The 24,286-nt window shown below is 34.0% G+C and overlaps 1 protein-coding gene across 1 annotated transcript; it reads left to right on the top strand.

The window, feature by feature from the left end:
- The first annotated feature begins 5,134 nt into the window (after positions 1-5,134).
- LOC128921420 (putative uncharacterized protein DDB_G0282133) lies at positions 5,135-22,308 on the top strand. Its single transcript, XM_054229088.1, has 6 exons — positions 5,135-5,792; positions 10,329-10,798; positions 13,066-13,666; positions 18,085-18,629; positions 21,007-21,609; positions 22,204-22,308. The coding sequence occupies exons 1-6, from the start codon at positions 5,135-5,137 to the stop codon at positions 22,306-22,308; spliced, it is 2,982 nt and encodes a 993-aa protein (XP_054085063.1).
- The last annotated feature ends 1,978 nt before the right edge of the window (positions 22,309-24,286 follow it).

Below are 24,286 nucleotides of genomic sequence, written 5' to 3'. Positions count from 1 at the left end.
AGGCATTACACCAGCTACGTGAGCAAAGTGCGCTCGATCGCATTTCACCTCCTCTCTGGCCCAAGCCAACCGTTTCGTCTTCTCTTCACTCAGATTGGTCTTGCCTTCGAGTCGGATACAAATGCCGACCGCCGCCTTGTATAGCGATTTGGCTTTCATCCCCTGCTTGCTGGGCTTCTTCCGGGGCCCTCTCTTGTCGCCAGAGTTGGAACCCACGGTCGTATGCTGCAGAGAGCGAATAAGCTCTTCTTCCTTTTCGGTATTTATGCTCGGACCTTTCTTGGTCCGAAACTTCATGGATTGCGGCACCCGCGCGCTGCAGAGCTGGCTTGGCAGTAGCAGTACAACCACCGCAACCTGCTCCCGGTGCAGTGGAGGTGTGAACGTTGGCGACACACCTTGAAAAATCGCTGTGCCCGGCGGTGGTAGCAGCCTCATCTCCCACCGACGTTTGGGCTGATATCCCAGCCCGTTGTTCTTCGACTTTGGCATCCATACTAAGTTTTAAGTTATCTACCCCTAGCGTTTTATACCTACCGCCAGCTACCTCACTCAATGGCTGATGTACGCGCACCACCAACGTCTTATGAGGTTGCATATGTAGCATTACTACATATGATGGGAGAGTACATCAGCTTTAGCTAGATGTCGTCTGCCTGTACTACCTTGAGTTTGCTTGTCATAGACAGCTTGAGACCACAGAGTGCAGGCAGCGCCAGCCATTGCACAGTCGACACCCGCCCGGAGGAAAGCCAAGAAGAATTTTTGTCGATTTTTCTAATTTAACCATTAAGAATTAATAGAGAAGTGTGTAAAACTAAAGCAACAAATTCATATTTTGTATAAGAACTCTTAGCTTATACAAACTTCATTATGGAAATCGTTTATTGCGTACTTTTTTAAGACTATCACAATATTTATCTCGTTTCATCGATCAATTTCACATCCGTAAAATAACTATTGTACTTTTAAAGTACCGTTATTTCTGAAGAACTATTCGGACTTTATCTATATTTGTTCCTTTTGTTTTGCACAGTGCTGTATGTAACTTTCATCATTCAATTGGTTCCGCGATGAGAATCATATCTCACAGTATGTACTTATTACCTCAACCGAAATAAAATCTACGAAACACCTAGTAAATGAGTTACTAAATATAAATGTATCTGTTTCATAACGGTATCATAATTCAGTCATTATTGCAGTCACATGTCAAGTTCACAAAAAATGACAGTTTTGTGATTATTAATATTAGTCTAAAGTCAGTTATAATCAATTTTAAATTGATCGATTCCGTTCCGCAAAGTTAATGTTACAGATACACAACGCTTTGGAAGATCAATTGTCGAAGGTTTCGATAAAATATTGGAAATCGATAAAAATCATGAATATAACTAATCATTAATGTGAAAGTTTATTTTAAAATCGACTATCTTTTTTAACGATATGAATAGTGGCTCTGAAAAGGATCACGCCCTCATCCGGTTTCGGAAAAGACCAAATTTTTACCAGATGATAATATAAATACTACCTGAAAATCTCCTCGTGAATACTATATAAATGCCTCTTTCCTGAACGAAAAAAACATTAAAATTTTCTTCGAGCCTAAGTAAAGTTATTCAGTTACCGCTAGCAAAAGATCTCAAAATTATGGAATGGAATACTGACCATTCTCCCTTGCCATATCATCTATACACACATCGTGCTGAACTGTGACGTCGTCGACAACGTGCAGGAGTCTTGAAAGCGACGAAGACATTCATAACCGACCTGCTTGTTATGAATAATATTGACGAGTTCTTCAAATGCGAACAAGCGAAAGCCGTTCGAATTACTGCAAAAGATTCATGCCAATTTAGATTGCAAAGTAAACGAGCACGTAGATTATGAAAATACTAATGTTGCCGCTTAAATTAGTAGCACGAACACACATTGAAAGAAAATAAGACAGAAGACGAGTTGATCGACGAAATTTGTTACAATTTCAAAATCAACTTCGACGATGATTTGAATTAGGGTAACTACGAAACGAACGAAATGGACGCTTGCTGAAACTTAGAAGAATTTTAGTATTGGAAATATTATAAAACAAATGTATTTATATGAAAAGTATTTGTATGTAAATAATTTAAGATCAGTATATAAAAATAAAAATAATATAATTATATTTCTCGAAATCAACATCAACATGAATCAACATCAATCATCATCTTCATCATCATGTCTTCGAAATATTGGAGTGTCATCAGGGTCAGAGTTAAGGTGCCCATTCCATATGCATCCTTTTACTACATGCCTATAGAACAGTAGTAAAGTGATTTTTTAAATTCGTAATTTTAAAGATACAGAAGAAGGAGCTGTTCAAAGCGCTGAGTTGGCATCTTTAAAAATTGAACGCGTTATTCTCAAAACAGTGTTTTTTCAAATTTTCATCCATCGTATTTCAAAATAGCTTGACCGAATGGTTTGAAATTCGTAGGCGCACTCAGCACATGTAAACGCATGGTGTGGACTATTAATAATCAAACATTCCTACAATCTAATTTTTTAGCTTAGAGATCAAAACATCGGCAATTATTTTGGTTCCGGTGAGTTCCAATCAGCCGGAATCATGGGGAAAGTGCAAGCCCATTTTTTCGAGTAGGGGTGTTCAGAACGGTGTAACTTACCATATTTTTCTAGCTTAAAATTTATACTATATATATATATTTATACTAATTGACTATATAATTACTGGTCGCAAAAAAATTCAAAAAATCCTAAAAACAGGACGTCATGAGATGACCCCTTAAGTTACTATTTTCCTTCGCTTATTTTATTGAAGAATCAGAAAATACATAACTGCCAAATATGCAACTGTCTATTCATAGTCAGAACATAATCAGAAAAGCAATTATGTTGTAGCATTGTGAATCATCAGTAAATTTGTCATATCGAAAACCTGGCATTAGTTTCAAATTCATCATTATATAATAGTTTTTAAAGTAGTTTTAAGTTTAAAGTTTTGTTTTTTTTACATCCACCGATCGAGTGATAGTGACTTCTCACGCGCTTACAGCAGTTCTCTTGTTCGCCGTCAATTTATTTGTTACATCGAATTTTACAGCTGGAATCGTGATATTTACAGTAAGTATATAGCTTAGTTAATAACTGTAATTAGCACCTATTACTTGTTTTAATAGCAGAAATAACTCTCAAGTTCAAACGCGACAAACGACGAGCTGTCCTTTTGTGGTTGGCCGGAGAAGTTACCAGTTTCTCAAACAACCTACATAATGTGGTATCTGTTCATAAAATATGAATTAAAACCCGATAAAACAACAAAGGAGCCGACAGTTTTTAAAATATATGAGAGATTAGGAATTGTATCTGTTTAAAAGGGTGTCGTGTTCCCAAGGAGGAATTTAGTTTCGTACTCGATCAAAGCTCAACCAGAAAAATTGTGATAGGCGGTGTTGAAATAGTTGCAACTGTGAAGAATAAGAAAAAACAAGATAGGAAAGAAACAAGTTTATCGCGTCACACAGAGGTACACTATTTTGGCAAGCCCAACAAGAACAATGTTCTTTGGCTGATGACTTTTCAAATGAAAACAGCAGCAAGACCAAGAACTGGTAAAGAGAAAATTATCACCACGTCTGACCTTTACCCCTTGCCACCGATTCTGTAGTCTCCGATAGAGTCTGGATTCTGCCATTATAGATTCTTCTGTTTTAAAAGATGTTGGTATTATTTCAGTTGTATCGTTGATCGTTCAAACTTGCGCCGTGAAAGAACTAATGTCAGATCAACTTTACAAAACGCGGACTGCAATAAAATACTTCGTGGCTTGTATTTTGTCGGAAGGAAGGATTGATAAACATGGGAAATTTTTATGTGATTTTAACGGATCAAAGAAGCTACTAGTATTTTGGACATGTCACCTATGAGTCGGAGACAACTAAAAATATTAACAACCCTATATTATTACATTTGAAGTCTAAGTCTAAAAGTATTTATACGACATAATAACCGCTATCTGTACTGGTATATTTTCTTCTAATTTAACTTATATGAAACTTGGAGCCCTTAACCAATCTATGTGACTGCTATCAGTATTGAAATATTTCTTCTGATTTAGCTATATGAAACCTGAAGTCCTTAATTATTCTATATGGCTAACAATAGCTAATCGAATTCTCAGATTGTATGCCACTTAAACTGACCCAGAAGTAAAGCTAGTTGTATTAGCCACATACGTTATGAAAGTTTATGGAACAGTGTGGTTTACAATAAAATATAATTCCTCGTGCATTAACGGTGCTAAACCATTAAGTCGTTATTTGAATTCCGATATGAAAGCAATCGTTGACAAAGAATTCCAACGAAATGGATATGTTGTTCACCCAGAAAATCGTCGCATTGCCATGCTTGGTGACGACAAAGAGGTTATAGGGATATTGCCTATCCATGACTTGTAAAAGCAAGATCTGAGAATGCTAAAAAAAATCCACCGTTTAAAGTACCTGCATTCAACTTCGATGCCAAAGGCTACACTGACATTTTTATATGGCGAGACTGTGATATAATTGTGCCACCTCTAACTTTGAGTTTTCGACTGTACTGGGGCACCTAAAAACATTAAGCTAGCGGTTTGATAGTTTGTATGTTTGTTTTATTTATTATAAGGCAACATTTCATAGCTATGCCGTTAAAAACAAGAAAAAACATACATCGCTCCACCTTATTGTAGAGGTTTATGAAAATATACACCAAAATATGTTTATGTCACGCTTTAGACTAGGACTTTTTATGATTTAACTCAACCTTACTCAAACATATTGCCTACCAGTATTTTCAGTGTTTCCACATATTTTTTCCGTATAAAAAATAGTTTATAAAATATGGTAATCTTCCCTTTTTATCCTACAATACTGTTATATATTACCTGCGCGTTACGGTTTCGGAAAACCCAAAAAGTACCTTAATCATAACAATACATCACGCCTTAAATCAATGGTAATTAATTTGCTACCTGATCATTGCGTTGGCCGGACTATATAAAGACCGGAATCATAAACGGAGAAACAGTCTAATTTTCTTCGAGCTTTATTAACGTTGTTCTTTAAACTCTTACAAAAAATCACTAAAAATTATGGAGTGGAGTACTAAGCAATCTCGTTTGCAATATCATCTATATTTATATCGTGAGGAACTGCAACGTCGTCGGCGACGTGAAGGAGTCTTGAGAGCGGCAAAGACTGCTATAACAAACCACCTAGTTATGAATAACAGCGAGGAGTTCTACCAACTTAAGAAAGAGGAAGCCGCTCAAATAACTGAAGTAGATATCGAGCTAGATGATAGTAAGGCCCCCGATTGCACTTTAACCGAAAAAGAACATTGTGAATACTCGTATACGTATGCCGCCGAGTGTTGCAATGATACGACTACAAATTGGGACTTTAGCGATATGATGAAATTCGATAACACCACAAGTTACGATAACTGTAATTTAACGAAGAATAACGAATACACGATAACGAATTTAAGCGACAATCCAGATAATGCAAACATGAACGCTGACGATGGGATCACAAATTACACGAATATAAATTGGAGCCTAGACGATTTCTGGAAAGAAATTGAGATTGAAGAAATGAAAGCTGCCAATAACCTCAGTAATACAAGGAATGATAATGAGTGCAAAGATTTGGATTACATCGATGAACTTTGTAACGATTTCAATATCGTTCTCGACGATGTGTTCCGAAATGACAGCGAGTTTGAGGCCAACACAAATACCACAAATTGTGATGCAAGCGCGGATTTATATAAGGCCCTCGAAGATTTCAACAATTATTATATTAACTTATAAAGTAAAATTGATTAAAAGTATTTTTGAGTATTAGAATTTTATTTGAATATTTTAAGATTATATTGCTTATAAAGTGATATAATATTAGTTAGCTAATAAATATTAATATATAAAAAATAATAAAAACTATAGAGTTTTGTCTTTATGTTTCATAAGTTCAATAAGTAATACCAAGTATTGGAGCCTGACAAGAAACGGCGCAAACCTTATCGATAATTAAGTTTATTACTCGCATATTCGCAATCTTGTGGATTCATTGAAAACATTTTTAAATCTCTTACAAATCTGGCAACCTTCAATTCTTTAATACAATAAATTTAAAAGGATCAAGATTATAAGCCCATAGCGGTTCCTATGGGATTTCGAAAATGTTTAAGTTGAAATAAAGACAAGCAAAATAAAATATCTCTAGATCTTTGTACAATTAAATATAGGAATTTTATGAATTAAATATTGAAAATAACTTTCGGTAGTTTGAGAATTGAATTAAGTATATAATGAAATTTTACAATAACTGTGTTCGTAAATTTGCAGCATAAAAAATCACCGGTCGCACCAGGTTCTAAGAATGCAAACGAAATACAGAAATACGAAGTTTTGAGGCTAATGGGTTATATTGTGAATAGTAAAATTTTTTAATAACAAACTAACGTTAGCATGTAAATGCGAGCGGCTAGGAGAACGAACGAAGTCTGTTTTGACCAATAACAATGAAAGTTTCACCTTTTCTGCTTCAACTACAGACTTGTCAATATATAGTTTCTATAAATATGTATCTTATTTGTTTATTTCCTTTTCTCATGCATATATTTGCAAACATTTCTGACATGAAGTTCGATACGCTTCGATAATTTGATTGAAGTAAAATGAACCAAAGTGCTTGTTTCTGTACTCTGAAGTTTTGCATACATTTTGCTTGGAAAACAAAAAAATTCATGTATGAGTTTTATAATAAATCTCGTTCTTTTCTGATGCTAATATATATAGTATTGGATCATTGGCTTATAGCGAAACAAGGTTGATACCTTGTACACAACTTGTTCGTTTGAAATATACAGAACTGTGAAAAGCAATAGAAATACATTTATTTCAACCCAAACTTTTGATATATTTCATTGAATCAAAAAAGGGTTTGCAAATTATTAGCTCTTCCTTAGATAATCTTCTATGAATTTAGATGTTGGTTACGGGGTGTTATCTTGTAGAAAGGCCTGACGTAGAGGCATATTCCATTATTGGTATAACTCTCGTGCATATCATATTATGACGGCAGACATCATAATTAAAAATATTAAATATAGATTTTTTCGCCTGTAGATTGTCAGAATTTCATAACAGTCATTCCTAGAAAAAGTATTTCTATAAACAGTATTTCTTTGTATAACACTAATTACTGCTAATTCAGGTCATTTCTTATATTTTTTCGGTAGAAACAATCAATTAATACAATAATCAAGGGATCACGCCCTTCATTCGGTTTCGGAAAAACCCAAATTTTCCTTTGGCAAATATAAATGCTACCTGATCATCTACTCGGATATACTATATAAAGGCCGCTTTGTCGAACGAAGAAACATTCACATTTTCTTCGAGCTTTAGTAAAGTTGTTCTTTTACCGCTAGCAAAAAATCTCAAAATTATGGAGTGGAATACTAACCAATCTCGCTTGCCATATCATCTATACACACATCGTGCAGAACTGAGACGTCGTCGCCGGCGTGCTGGAGTCTTGAAAGCGACGAAGACATTCATAACCGACCTACTCAATATGAATAATATTGAGGAGTTCTTCAAATGCGAACAAGAGAAAGCCGTTCGAATTACTGAAGTAGAAGCACCAATGGAGCAGGAAGATAGCACTGAGGACAAGTGAAGCCAGAGATGATATGCACTAATTGTGTAAAGTTTTATTCAAAATTAAGTTATAAGGAAAGTAGTAGTTGTTGTGAACCGATTTTGCCCATTTTGGCCGTGTTATCAGGGTGCCAAGAAAATATTATATACCGAATTTCATTCGAATCGGTCGAGTAGTTCCTGAGATATGGTTTTTGACCCATAAGTGGGCGACGCTACGCCCATTTTCCATTTTGTAAAAAATCTCAGTGCAGCTTCCTTCTGCCATTTCTTATGTACTGAAGTTTTGCATACATTTTGCTTGGAAAACAAAAAAATTCATGTATGAGTTTTATAATAAATCTCGTTCTTTTCTGATGCTAATATATATAGTATTGGATCATTGGCTTATAGCGAATATTTGGTGTTTCTGACGTTTCTCGTTAGTGAGTTAACGCACTTTTAGTCATTTTCAACCATAACCTTTGTATGGGAGGTGGGCGTGGTTATTATCCGATTTTTTTCACTGGACTGTATTAGGAAGTGGCTAAGAAAAGCGACTGCAGAAAGTTTGGTTTATATAGCTTTATTGGTTTGCAAGATATATACAAAAAACCTATTTGGGGGCCACTATTCCAAAGAAATTACATTCGAATGTGCCCCTCTCTAATGCGATCCTATGTTCCAAATTTTATTTTCATAACTTTACTTATGGCTTAGTTATATCTCTTTATGTGTTTTTGGTTAACGCCATTTTGTGGGCGTGGCAGTGGTCCGATTCCGCCCATTTTCGAACTTAACCTTTTTATGGTGCCAAGGAATACGTGTTCCAAGTTTCATTAAGATATCTCAATTTTTACTCAAGTTACAGCTTGCACGGACGGACAGACAGACATCCGGATTTGAACTTTACTCGTCACCCTGATCACTTTGGTATATATAACACTATATATAACTCGTTTAGTTTTAGGACTTGCAAACAACCGTTATGTGGACAAAACTATAATACTCTCTTTAGCAACTTTTGTTGCGAGATTATAAAAACATTATATTTATATTTCTCGAAATTTATTTAAATCAACATCTGTCTTCGAAATATTGGAGTGTCATCAGGGTCAGAGTTAAGGGACCCATCCCATATGTATCCGTATATGTACTGTAGTACGGTAGTAAAGGGATTTTTTAAAACTCGTCATTTTAAAGATACAGAAGAAGGAGCTGTTCAAAGCGCTGAGTTGGAATTTTTTAACTTTGAACGCGTTATTCTCAAAACTGTGTCTTTTTCAAACTTTCCTCCGTCGTATCTCAAAATAGCTTGACCGAACGGTTTGAAATTCTTAGGTGCACTCAGCACATGTAAACGAATGGTGTGGACTATTATTAATCAAACATTCCTACAATCTAATTTTTTAGCTTAGAGATCAAACCATCGCCAATTATTTTGGTTCCGGTGAGTTCCAATCAGCCGGAATCATGGGGAAAGTGCGAGCCCATTTTTCCGAGTAGGGGTGTTCAGAACGGTGTAATTTACCATATTTCTAGCTTAAAATTTATACTATATATATATATATATATTTATACTAATTGACTATATATTTACTAGTCGCAAAAAAAAATCAAAAAATCCTTAAAAACGGGACGTCATGAGATGACCCCCTTAAGTTACTATTTTCCTTCGCTTATTTTATTGAAGAATCAGAAAACACATAACTGCCTAATATGCAACTGTCTATTCATAGTCAGAACATAATCAGAAAAGCAATTATGTTTTAGCATTGTGAATCGTCAGTAAATTTGTCATAATGAAAGCCTGGCATTAGTTTCAAATTCATCATTATATAATAGTTATTAAAGCAACCCAAAATTGTTTTTTTACATCCACCGATAGAGTGATAGTGACTTCTCACGCGCTTACAGCAGTTCTCTTGTTCGCCGTCAATTTATTTGTTACATCGAATTTTACAGCTGGAATCGTGATATTTACAGAAAGTAGTATTTTTTATGTATATGTGATACTTGTAGCTTAGTTAATAACTGTAATTAGCCTTACTTGTTGTAATAGCAGAAATAACTTTCAAGTTCAAACGCGACAAACGACGAGCTGTCCTTTTGTGGTTGACCGGAGAAGTTACCAGTTTCTCAAATACCTACAAGTACCTGCATTCAACTTCGATGCCAAAGGCTACACTGACATTTTTATATGGCGAGACTGTGATATAATTGTGCCACCTCTAACTTTGAGTTTTCGACTGTACTGGGGCACCTAAAAACATTAAGCTAGCGGTTTGATAGTTTGTATGCCGTTAAAAACAAGAAAAAACATACATCGCTCCACCTTATTGTAGAGGTTTATGAAAATATACACCAAAATATGTTTATGTCACGCTTTAGACTAGGACTTTTTATGATTTAACTCAACCTTACTCAAACATATTGCCTACCAGTATTTTCAGTGTTTCCACATACTTTTTCCGTATAAAAAATAGTTTATAAAATATGGTAATCTACGCTTTTTTACTACAATACTGTTATATATTACCTGCGCGTTACGGTTTCGGAAAACCCAAAAAGTACCTTAATCATAACAATACATCACGCCTTAAATCAATGGTAATTAACTAACAAATAACTGAAGTAGATATCGAGCTAGATGATAGTAAGGCCCCCGATTGCACTTTAACCGAAAAAGAACATTGTGAATACTCGTATACGTATGCCGCCGAGTGTTGCAATGATACGACTACAAATTGGGACTTTAGCGATATGATGAAATTCGATAACACCACAAGTTACGACAGGTGTAATTTAACGAAGAATAACGAATGCACGATAACGAATTTAAGCGACAATCCAGATAATGCAAACATGAACGCTGACGATGGGATCACAAATTACACGAATATAAATTGGAGCCTAGAAGATTTCTGGAAAGAAATTGAGATTGAAGAAATGAAAGCTGCCAATAACCTCAGTAATACAAGGAATGATAATGAGTGCAAAGATTTGGATTACATCGATGAACTTTGTAACGAATTCAATATCGTTCTCGACGATGTGTTCCGAAATGACAGCGAGTTTGAGGCCAACACAAATACCACAAATTGTGATGCAAGCGCGGATTTATATAAGGCCCTCGAAGATTTCAACAATTATTATATTAACTTATAAAGTAAAATTGATTAATAGTATTTTTGAGTATTAGAATTTTATTTGAATATTTTAAGATTACATTGCTTAAAAAGTGATATTATATTATTTAGCTAATAAATATTAAAATATAAAAAAAATAAAAACTATAGAGTTTTGTCTTTATGTTTCATAAGTTCAATAAGTAATACCAAGTATTGGAGCCTTACAAGAAACTGCACAAGCTTCGAGTTCGTAAATATATATTTATATATATATATTTAGACTGTTGTTTATTGTTATATCAATCTGTTCCTTCAGTAGGAGAAAAGTTTTACTTAACCCATTATGAAATTCTTCAATTTAGCTTAGGGGCTCTTTATTTGCTGATTTTGTTTTCAACAACTTATTTCAACTTCCAACAGGTAGACGAAATATCGAATTCAAATAACTTTGCATTTTTTTATGCAAATTTATGCGCAAACGAATACATTAATATTTTCGTTGCAAAACAATATTTATGCACTAATAATATAACGACAATACACTAACAATAAACTTCAAACTAAATTTCACCAACAAACATGGAAGCAAAGTAAAAACAAATAGCGGACAAAAGAAAATAAGATGAGTGGATTTTAAAGCTAATATTTATAAAATCTCTTAGGAATCACTAGATGAAACAAATCAAGTCCCTAGATTTAGGTTTAACCCGGGCGGCAGGGCTTAACACAAATATTGATATCGTCGGACTATTTTTAATAAGAGGTCTGTTCATAATCTCATATTCGAATCCAAATAAAAATAAATACTCTCTCAGAGCACCTTGGTATTCTCAGTGCCCATAGCGGTTCCTATGGGATTTCGATAATGTTTAAGTTGAAATAAAGACAAGCAAAATAAAATATCTCTAGATCTTTGTACAATTAAATATAGGAATTTTATGAATTAAATATTGAAAATAACTTTCGGTAGTTTGAGAATTGAACATCTATCTATTAAGTATATAATGAAATGATACATAAAATGTTTTCGTAAACAGAGAATAGACAATACACAAAGCAAATTTTCAGCATAAAAGATAATCGGCGGACCAGTAATTTAACTTATATGAAACTTGGAGCCCTTAACCAATCTATGTGACTGCTATCAGTATTGAAATATTTCTTCTGATTTAGCTATATGAAACCTGAAGTCCTTAATTATTCTATATGGCTAACAATAGCTAATCGAATTCTCAGATTGTATGCCACTTAAACTGACCCAGAAGTAAAGCTAGTTGTATTAGCCACATACGTTATGAAAGTTTATGGAACAGTGTGGTTTACAATAAAATATAATTCCTCGTGCATTAACGGTGCTAAACCATTAAGTCGTTATTTGAATTCCGATATGAAAGCAATCGTTGACAAAGAATTCCAACGAAATGGATATGTTGTTCACCCAGAAAATCGTCGCATTGCCATGCTTGGTGACGACAAAGAGGTTATAGGGATATTGCCTATCCATGACTTGTAAAAGCAAGATCTGAGAATGCTAAAAAAAATCCACCGTTTAAAGTACCTGCATTCAACTTCGATGCCAAAGGCTACACTGACATTTTTATATGGCGAGACTGTGATATAATTGTGCCACCTCTAACTTTGAGTTTTCGACTGTACTGGGGCACCTAAAAACATTAAGCTAGCGGTTTGATAGTTTGTATGTTTGTTTTATTTATTATAAGGCAACATTTCATAGCTATGCCGTTAAAAACAAGAAAAAACATACATCGCTCCACCTTATTGTAGAGGTTTATGAAAATATACACCAAAACATATTTATGTCACGCTTTAGACTAGGACTTTTTATGATTTAACTCAACCTTACTCAAACATATTGCCTACCAGTATTTTCAGTGTTTCCACATATTTTTTCCGTATAAAAAATAGTTTATAAAATATGGTAATCTTCCCTTTTTATCCTACAATACTGTTATATATTACCTGCGCGTTACGGTTTCGGAAAACCCAAAAAGTACCTTAATCATAACAATACATCACGCCTTAAATCAATGGTAATTAATTTGCTACCTGATCATTGCGTTGGCCGGACTATATAAAGACCGGAATCATAAACGGAGAAACAGTCTAATTTTCTTCGAGCTTTATTAACGTTGTTCTTTAAACTCTTACAAAAAATCACTAAAAATTATGGAGTGGAGTACTAAGCAATCTCGTTTGCAATATCATCTATATTTATATCGTGAGGAACTGCAACGTCGTCGGCGACGTGAAGGAGTCTTGAGAGCGGCAAAGACTGCTATAACAAACCACCTAGTTATGAATAACAGCGAGGAGTTCTACCAACTTAAGAAAGAGGAAGCCGCTCAAATAACTGAAGTAGATATCGAGCTAGATGATAGTAAGGCCCCCGATTGCACTTTAACCGAAAAAGAACATTGTGAATACTCGTATACGTATGCCGCCGAGTGTTGCAATGATACGACTACAAATTGGGACTTTAGCGATATGATGAAATTCGATAACACCACAAGTTACGATAACTGTAATTTAACGAAGAATAACGAATACACGATAACGAATTTAAGCGACAATCCAGATAATGCAAACATGAACGCTGACGATGGGATCACAAATTACACGAATATAAATTGGAGCCTAGACGATTTCTGGAAAGAAATTGAGATTGAAGAAATGAAAGCTGCCAATAACCTCAGTAATACAAGGAATGATAATGAGTGCAAAGATTTGGATTACATCGATGAACTTTGTAACGATTTCAATATCGTTCTCGACGATGTGTTCCGAAATGACAGCGAGTTTGAGGCCAACACAAATACCACAAATTGTGATGCAAGCGCGGATTTATATAAGGCCCTCGAAGATTTCAACAATTATTATATTAACTTATAAAGTAAAATTGATTAAAAGTATTTTTGAGTATTAGAATTTTATTTGAATATTTTAAGATTATATTGCTTATAAAGTGATATAATATTAGTTAGCTAATAAATATTAATATATAAAAAATAATAAAAACTATAGAGTTTTGTCTTTATGTTTCATAAGTTCAATAAGTAATACCAAGTATTGGAGCCTGACAAGAAACGGCGCAAACCTTATCGATAATTAAGTTTATTACTCGCATATTCGCAATCTTGTGGATTCATTGAAAACATTTTTAAATCTCTTACAAATCTGGCAACCTTCAATTCTTTAATACAATAAATTTAAAAGGATCAAGATTATAAGCCCATAGCGGTTCCTATGGGATTTCGAAAATGTTTAAGTTGAAATAAAGACAAGCAAAATAAAATATCTCTAGATCTTTGTACAATTAAATATAGGAATTTAATGAATTAAATATTGAAAATAACTTTCGGTAGTTTGAGAATTGAATTAAGTATATAATGAAATTTTACAATAACTGTGTTCGTAAATTTGCAGCATAAAAAATCACCGGTCGCACCAGGTTCTAAGAATGCAAACGAAATACAGAAATACGAAGTTTTGAGGCTAATGGGTTATATTGTGAATAGTAAAATTTTTTAATAACAAACTAACGTTAGCATGTAAATGCGAGCGGCTAGGAGAACGAACGAAGTCTGTTTTGACCAATAACAATGAAAGTTTCACCTTTTCTGCTTCAACTACAGACTTGTCAATATATAGTTTCTAATAATATGTATCTTATTTGTTTATTTCCTTTTCTCATGCATATATTTGCAAACATTTCTGACATGAAGTTCGATACGCTTCGATAATTTGATTGAAGTAAAATGAACCAAAGTGCTTGTTTCTGTACTCTGAAGTTTTGCATACATTTTGCTTGGAAAACAAAAAAATTCATGTATGAGTTTTATAATAAATCTCGTTCTTTTCTGATGCTAATATATATAGTATTGGATCATTGGCTTATAGCGAAACAAGGTTGATACCTTGTACACAACTTGTTCGTTTGAAATATACAGAACTGTGAAAAGCAATAGAAATACATTTATTTCAACCCAAACTTTTGATATATTTCATTGAATCAAAAAAGGGTTTGCAAATTATTAGCTCTTCCTTAGATAATCTTCTATGAATTTAGATGTTGGTTACGGGGTGTTATCTTGTAGAAAGGCCTGACGTAGAGGCATATTCCATTATTGGTATAACTCTCGTGCATATCATATTATGACGGCAGACATCATAATTAAAAATATTAAATATAGATTTTTTCGCCTGTAGATTGTCAGAATTTCATAACAGTCATTCCTAGAAAAAGTATTTCTATAAACAGTATTTCTTTGTATAACACTAATTACTGCTAATTCAGGTCATTTCTTATATTTTTTCGGTAGAAACAATCAATTAATACAATAATCAAGGGATCACGCCCTTCATTCGGTTTCGGAAAAACCCAAATTTTCCTTTGGCAAATATAAATGCTACCTGATCATCTACTCGGATATACTATATAAAGGCCGCTTTGTCGAACGAAGAAACATTCACATTTTCTTCGAGCTTTAGTAAAGTTGTTCTTTTACCGCTAGCAAAAAATCTCAAAATTATGGAGTGGAATACTAACCAATCTCGCTTGCCATATCATCTATACACACATCGTGCAGAACTGAGACGTCGTCGCCGGCGTGCTGGAGTCTTGAAAGCGACGAAGACATTCATAACCGACCTACTCAATATGAATAATATTGAGGAGTTCTTCAAATGCGAACAAGAGAAAGCCGTTCGAATTACTGAAGTAGAAGCACCAATGGAGCAGGAAGATAGCACTGAGGACAAGTGAAGCCAGAGATGATATGCACTAATTGTGTAAAGTTTTATTCAAAATTAAGTTATAAGGAAAGTAGTAGTTGTTGTGAACCGATTTTGCCCATTTTGGCCGTGTTATCAGGGTGCCAAGAAAATATTATATACCGAATTTCATTCGAATCGGTCGAGTAGTTCCTGAGATATGGTTTTTGACCCATAAGTGGGCGACGCTACGCCCATTTTCCATTTTGTAAAAAATCTCAGTGCAGCTTCCTTCTGCCATTTCTTATGTTAAATTTGGTGTTTCTGACGTTTCTCGTTAGTGAGTTAACGCACTTTTAGTCATTTTCAACCATAACCTTTGTATGGGAGGTGGGCGTGGTTATTATCCGATTTTTTTCACTGGACTGTATTAGGAAGTGGCTAAGAAAAGCGACTGCAGAAAGTTTGGTTTATATAGCTTTATTGGTTTGCAAGATATATACAAAAAACCTATTTGGGGGCCACTATTCCAAAGAAATTACATTCGAATGTGCCCCTCTCTAATGCGATCCTATGTTCCAAATTTTATTTTCATAACTTTACTTATGGCTTAGTTATATCTCTTTATGTGTTTTTGGTTAACGCCATTTTGTGGGCGTGGCAGTGGTCCGATTCCGCCCATTTTCGAACTTAACCTTTTTATGGTGCCAAGGAATACGTGTTCCAAGTTTCATTAAGATATCTCAATTTTTACTCAAGTTACAGCTTGCACGGACGGACAGACAGACATCCGGATTTGAACTTTACTCGTCACCCTGATCACTTTGGTATATATAACACTATATATAACTCGTTTAGTTTTAGGACTTGCAAACAACCGTTATGTGGACAAAACTATAATACTCTCTTTAGCAACTTTTGTTGCGAGATTATAAAAACATTATATTTATATTTCTCGAAATTTATTTAAATCAACATCTGTCTTCGAAATATTGGAGTGTCATCAGGGTCAGAGTTAAGGGACCCATCCCATATGTATCCGTATATGTACTGTAGTACGGTAGTAAAGGGATTTTTTAAAACTCGTCATTTTAAAGATACAGAAGAAGGAGCTGTTCAAAGCGCTGAGTTGGAATTTTTTAACTTTGAACGCGTTATTCTCAAAACTGTGTCTTTTTCAAACTTTCCTCCGTCGTATCTCAAAATAGCTTGACCGAACGGTTTGAAATTCTTAGGTGCACTCAGCACATGTAAACGAATGGTGTGGACTATTATTAATCAAACATTCCTACAATCTAATTTTTTAGCTTAGAGATCAAACCATCGCCAATTATTTTGGTTCCGGTGAGTTCCAATCAGCCGGAATCATGGGGAAAGTGCGAGCCCATTTTTCCGAGTAGGGGTGTTCAGAACGGTGTAATTTACCATATTTCTAGCTTAAAATTTATACTATATATATATATATATATTTATACTAATTGACTATATATTTACTAGTCGCAAAAAAAAATCAAAAAATCCTTAAAAACGGGACGTCATGAGATGACCCCCTTAAGTTACTATTTTCCTTCGCTTATTTTATTGAAGAATCAGAAAACACATAACTGCCTAATATGCAACTGTCTATTCATAGTCAGAACATAATCAGAAAAGCAATTATGTTTTAGCATTGTGAATCGTCAGTAAATTTGTCATAATGAAAGCCTGGCATTAGTTTCAAATTCATCATTATATAATAGTTATTAAAGCAACCCAAAATTGTTTTTTTACATCCACCGATAGAGTGATAGTGACTTCTCACGCGCTTACAGCAGTTCTCTTGTTCGCCGTCAATTTATTTGTTACATCGAATTTTACAGCTGGAATCGTGATATTTACAGAAAGTAGTATTTTTTATGTATATGTGATACTTGTAGCTTAGTTAATAACTGTAATTAGCCTTACTTGTTGTAATAGCAGAAATAACTTTCAAGTTCAAACGCGACAAACGACGAGCTGTCCTTTTGTGGTTGACCGGAGAAGTTACCAGTTTCTCAAATACCTACAAGTACCTGCATTCAACTTCGATGCCAAAGGCTACACTGACATTTTTATATGGCGAGACTGTGATATAATTGTGCCACCTCTAACTTTGAGTTTTCGACTGTACTGGGGCACCTAAAAACATTAAGCTAGCGGTTTGATAGTTTGTATGCCGTTAAAAACAAGAAAAAACATACATCGCTCCACCTTATTGTAGAGGTTTATGAAAATATACACCAAAATATGTTTATGTCACGCTTTAGACTAGGACTTTTTATGATTTAACTCAACCTTACTCAAACATATTGCCTACCAGTATTTTCAGTGTTTCCACATACTTTTTCCGTATAAAAAATAGTTTATAAAATATGGTAATCTACGCTTTTTTACTACAATACTGTTATATATTACCTGCGCGTTACGGTTTCGGAAAACCCAAAAAGTACCTTAATCATAACAATACATCACGCCTTAAATCAATGGTAATTAACTAACAAATAACTGAAGTAGATATCGAGCTAGATGATAGTAAGGCCCCCGATTGCACTTTAACCGAAAAAGAACATTGTGAATACTCGTATACGTATGCCGCCGAGTGTTGCAATGATACGACTACAAATTGGGACTTTAGCGATATGATGAAATACGATAATAAAATTACAAGTTACAATAACTGTAATTTAACGAATACAAATTGGGACTTTAGCGATATGATGAAATTCGATAACACCACAAGTTACGACAGGTGTAATTTAACGAAGAATAACGAATGCACGATAACGAATTTAAGCGACAATCCAGATAATGCAAACATGAACGCTGACGATGGGATCACAAATTACACGAATATAAATTGGAGCCTAGAAGATTTCTGGAAAGAAATTGAGATTGAAGAAATGAAAGCTGCCAATAACCTCAGTAATACAAGGAATGATAATGAGTGCAAAGATTTGGATTACATCGATGAACTTTGTAACGAATTCAATATCGTTCTCGACGATGTGTTCCGAAATGACAGCGAGTTTGAGGCCAACACAAATACCACAAATTGTGATGCAAGCGCGGATTTATATAAGGCCCTCGAAGATTTCAACAATTATTATATTAACTTATAAAGTAAAATTGATTAATAGTATTTTTGAGTATTAGAATTTTATTTGAATATTTTAAGATTACATTGCTTAAAAAGTGATATTATATTATTTAGCTAATAAATATTAAAATATAAAAAATAATAAAAACTATAGAGTTTTGTCTTTATGTTTCATAAGTTCAATAAGTAATACCAAGTATTGGAGCCTTACAAGAAACTGCACAAGCTTCGAGTTCGTAAATATATATTTATATATATATATTTAGACTGTTGTTTATTGTTATATCAATCTGTTCCTTCAGTAGGAGAAAAGTTTTACTTAACCCATTATGAAATTCTTCAATTTAGCTTAGGGGCTCTTTATTTGCTGATTTTGTTTTCAACAACTTATTTCAACTTCCAACAGGTAGACGAAATATCGAATTCAAATAACTTTGCATTTTTTTATGCAAATTTATGCGCAAACGAATACATTAATATTTTCGTTGCAAAACAATATTTATGCACTAATAATATAACGACAATACACTAACAATAAACTTCAAACTAAATTTCACCAACAAACATGGAAGCAAAGTAAAAACAAATAGCGGACAAAAGAAAATAAGATGAGTGGATTTTAAAGCTAATATTTATAAAATCTCTTAGGAATCACTAGATGAAACAAATCAAGTCCCTAGATTTAGGTTTAACCCGGGCGGCAGGGCTTAACACAAATATTGATATCGTCGGACTATTTTTAATAAGAGGTCTGTTCATAATCTCATATTCGAATCCAAATAAAAATAAATACTCTCTCAGAGCACCTTGGTATTCTCAGTGCCCATAGCGGTTCCTATGGGATTTCGATAATGTTTAAGTTGAAATAAAGACAAGCAAAATAAAATATCTCTAGATCTTTGTACAATTAAATATAGGAATTTTATGAATTAAATATTGAAAATAACTTTCGGTAGTTTGAGAATTGAACATCTATCTATTAAGTATATAATGAAATGATACATAAAATGTTTTCGTAAACAGAGAATAGACAATACACAAAGCAAATTTTCAGCATAAAAGATAATCGGCGGACCAGTTCCTAGGAATGCAAACGAAATACATAAATGCGAAGTTTTGAGGGTAATGGGTTATACTGTGAATAGTAAAAATTTTGAATATCAAACTACATACTACAGTTATATATCTATATATAGTTTATAAATATATTTGTACGTTTCTATAAATATGTATTTTATTTGTTCATTTCCTTTTCTCATGTATATATTTGCAAACAGAGTGCGCCACACATTCCTCCTTTTTGCTTTTTGGAGCCAACTGGAAACACCAAGTGACGCCAGGTCACTGTCCACTTGGACTTTCCAACGGAGTGGTTTCCTCCAACGAGTACTGCATCGAACACTTTCAGAGCTGAAGTGTTTTCATCCACTCGTACAACATGACCTAGCCAGCGTAGCCGCTGTCTTTTTATTCGCTGTACTATGTCAATGTCGTTGTATAAATCGTTCCATCGTCTGCGGTATTCGCCGTTGCCAATGTTAAGAGCTTGCGCAAAACCTTTCTCTCGAAAACCCCAAGAGTCGTCTCATCTGATGTTGTCATCGTCCACGCTTCAGCGATATTCATCAGGACGGGAATAATAAGCGACTTATAGAGTTTGATTTTGATTCGTCGAGAGAGAACTTTACTTTTTAATAGCCTACTCAGCCCAAAGTAGTACCTGTTGGCAAGAGTGATTCTGCGTTGGATTTCGAGGCTGACACTGTTGGTGTTGTTAATGCTGGTTCCCAAGTAGACGAAACTATCTACAACTCCAAAGTTATGACTGTCGACAGTCCCTCCATACATTATCGCTCCATCTTATTGTAGAGGTTTACGAAAAATGTACACCAAAATATGTTTATGCCCGCTTTAGACGAGAACTATTATTTAGTGATACTTTTCAACCTTACTCAAACGAACTGTCTATCTGTATTTTAAGTGTTTCCATATTCTTTTTCTAAAAAAAAAAAATAGTTTATAAAATGAGGTAATCTTCCCTTTTTATCCTACAATACTGTTATATATTACCTGCGCGTTACGGTTTCGGAAAACCCAAGAACTACCTTAACCATAACAATACAACACGCCTTAAATCAATGGTAATCAAACTTTTCAAGCTACCTGATCATTGCATCGGTCAGACTATATAAAGACCGCAATCATCAACGGAGAAACAGTCTCATTTTCTTCGAGCTTCATTAACGTTGTTCTTTACAAATCACAAAAAATCTCTAAAAATTATGGAGTGGAGTACTAAGCAATCTCGTTTGCAATATCATCTATATTTATATCGTGAGGAACTGCAACGTCGTCGGCGACGTGAAGGAGTCTTGAGAGCGACAAAGACTGCTATAACGAACCACATTGTTATGAATAACAGCGAGGTGTTCTACCAACTTAAGAAAGAGGAAGCCGCTCAAATAACTGAAGTAGATATCGAGCTAGATGATAGTACTGTCCCCGACTACACTTTTCCCGAAAAAGAACATTGTGAATATACGTATGTTGCCGAGTGTTGCAGTAATGATACGAATACAAATTGGGACTTTAGCGATATGATGAAATACGATAACACCACAAGTTACGATAACTGTAATTTAACGAAGAATAACGAATGCACGATAACGAATTTAAGCGACAATCCAGATAATGCAAAAATGAACGCTGACGATGGGATCACAAATTACACGAATATAAATTGGAGCCTAGAAGATTTCTGGAAAGAAATTGAGATTGAAGAAATGAAAGCTGCCAATAACCTCAGTAATACAAGGAATGATAATGAGTGCAAAGATTTGGATTACATCGATGAACTTTGTAACGAATTCAATATCGTTCTCGACGATGTGTTCCGAAATGACAGCGAGTTTGAGGCCAACACAAATACCACAAATTGTGATGCAAGCGCGGATTTATATAAGGCCCTCGAAGATTTCAACAATTATTATATTAACTTATAAAGTAAAATTGATTAAAAGTATTTTTGAGTATTAGAATTTTATTTGAATATTTTAAGATTATATTGCTTATAAAGTGATATAATATTAGTTAGCTAATAAATATTAACATATAAAAAATAATAAAAACTATAGAGTTTTGTCTTTATGTTTCATAAGTTCAATAAGTAATACCAAGTATTGGAGCCTGACAAGAAACGGCGCAAACCTTATCGATAATTAAGTTTATTACTCGCATATTCGCAATCTTGTGGATTCATTGAAAACATTTTTAAATCTCTTACAAATCTGGCAACCTTCAATTCTTTAATACAATAAATTTAAAAGGATCAAGATTATAAGCCCATAGCGGTTCCTATGGGATTTCGAAAATGTTTAAGTTGAAATAAAGACAAGCAAAATAAAATATCTCTAGATCTTTGTACAATTAAATATAGGAATTTAATGAATTAAATATTGAAAATAACTTTCGGTAGTTTGAGAATTGAATTAAGTATAGAATGAAATTTTACATAAACTGTGTTCGTAAATTTGCAGCATAAAAAATCACCGGTCGCACCAGGTTCTAAGAATGCAAACGAAATACAGAAATACGAAGTTTTGAGGCTAATGGGTTATATTGTGAATAGTAAAATTTTTTAATAACAAACTAACGTTAGCATGTAAATGCGAGCGGCTAGGAGAACGAACGAAGTCTGTTTTGACCAATAACAATGAAAGTTTCACCTTTTCTGCTTCAACTACAGACTTGTCAATATATAGTTTCTATAAATATGTATCTTATTTGTTTATTTCCTTTTCTCATGCATATATTTGCAAACATTTCTGACATGAAGTTCGATACGCTTCGATAATTTGATTGAAGTAAAATGAACCAAAGTGCTTGTTTCTGTACTCTGAAGTTTTGCATACATTTTGCTTGGAAAACAAAAAAATTCATGTATGAGTTTTATAATAAATCTCGTTCTTTTCTGATGCTAATATATATAGTATTGGATCATTGGCTTATAGCGAAACAAGGTTGATACCTTGTACACAACTTGTTCGTTTGAAATATACAGAACTGTGAAAAGCAATAGAAATACATTTATTTCAACCCAAACTTTTGATATATTTCATTGAATCAAAAAAGGGTTTGCAAATTATTAGCTCTTCCTTAGATAATCTTCTATGAATTTAGATGTTGGTTACGGGGTGTTATCTTGTCGAAAGGCCTGACGTAGGAGCATATTCCATTATTGGTATAACTCTCGTGCATATCATATTATGACGGCAGACATCATAATTAAAAATATTAAATATAGATTTTTTCGCCTGTAGATTGTCAGAATTTCATAACAGTCATTCCTAGAAAAAGTATTTCTATAAACAGTATTTCTTTGTATAACACTAATTACTGCTAATTCAGGTCATTTCTTATATTTTTTCGGTAGAAACAATCAATTAATACAATAATCAAGGGATCACGCCCTTCATTCGGTTTCGGAAAAACCCAAATTTTCCTTTGGCAAATATAAATGCTACCTGATCATCTCCTCGGATATACTATATAAAGGCCGCTTTGTCGAACGAAGAAACATTCACATTTTCTTCGAGCTTTAGTAAAGTTGTTCTTTTACCGCTAGCAAAAAATCTCAAAATTATGGAGTGGAATACTAACCAATCTCGCTTGCCATATCATCTATACACACATCGTGCGGAACTGTGACCTCGTCGACGACATGAAATAGTTTTGAGAGCGACAAAGACATTCATAACCGACATGCTTGTTATGAATAATATTGAGGAGTTCTTCAAATGCGAACAAGAGAAAGCCGTTCGAATTACTGAAGTAGAAGCACCGATGGAGAAGGAGGATAGCACTGAAGACATCAGTGAAAAGATTCATGCCAATTTAGATTGCAAAGTAAACGAGCACGTAGATTATGAAAATACTAATGTTGACGCTTAAATTAGTAGAACGAACACACATTGAAAGAAAATAAGAATGAAGACGAGTTGATCGACGAAATTTGTTACAATTTAAAAATGATTTTGATTTGAATTAGGGTAACTACGAAACGAACGAAATGGACGCTTGCTGAAACTTAGAAGAATTTGAATATTAACAAGTAAGGAAAGGCTAAGTTCGGGTGCAACCGAACATTTTATACTCTCGTAATTTATTGAAGAAATTTAACCAATACATATATGCGGAATAAAGCTCACCGTATTTTTGAAAAACCTATAATTAGGTATATGGGAGCTAGGAGAAGATACTTTTGAAAAACCTACAATGAGGTATGTGGAAATCTTATGTTTTTCGGAACAGAGACACACTATTAGAAGAAAACAATTTCCTCTGAATTAAATTGAGATATCTGAGAGATTTACCCATATTTTCGGTTAAAATTTATCCTTAGGCGCTGAGTTCAACATGTTCGATATCTGGAGCCTTGAAAAGTTATGGTCCGTTTTCGACAATTTTTTCACAAGTGAAGCCAGAGATGATATGCACTAATTGTGTAAAGTTTTATTCAAAATTGAGTTATAAGGAAAGTAGTAGTTGTTGTGAACCGATTTTGCCCATTTTGGCCGTGTTATCAGGGTGCCAAGAAAATATTATATACCGAATTTCATT

This window comes from Zeugodacus cucurbitae, chromosome 4 (assembly GCF_028554725.1).
Source record: "Zeugodacus cucurbitae isolate PBARC_wt_2022May chromosome 4, idZeuCucr1.2, whole genome shotgun sequence".
NCBI classification, from domain to species: Eukaryota; Metazoa; Arthropoda; class Insecta; order Diptera; family Tephritidae; genus Zeugodacus; species Zeugodacus cucurbitae.
This window is presented reverse-complemented; position numbering and strand designations above follow the sequence as displayed.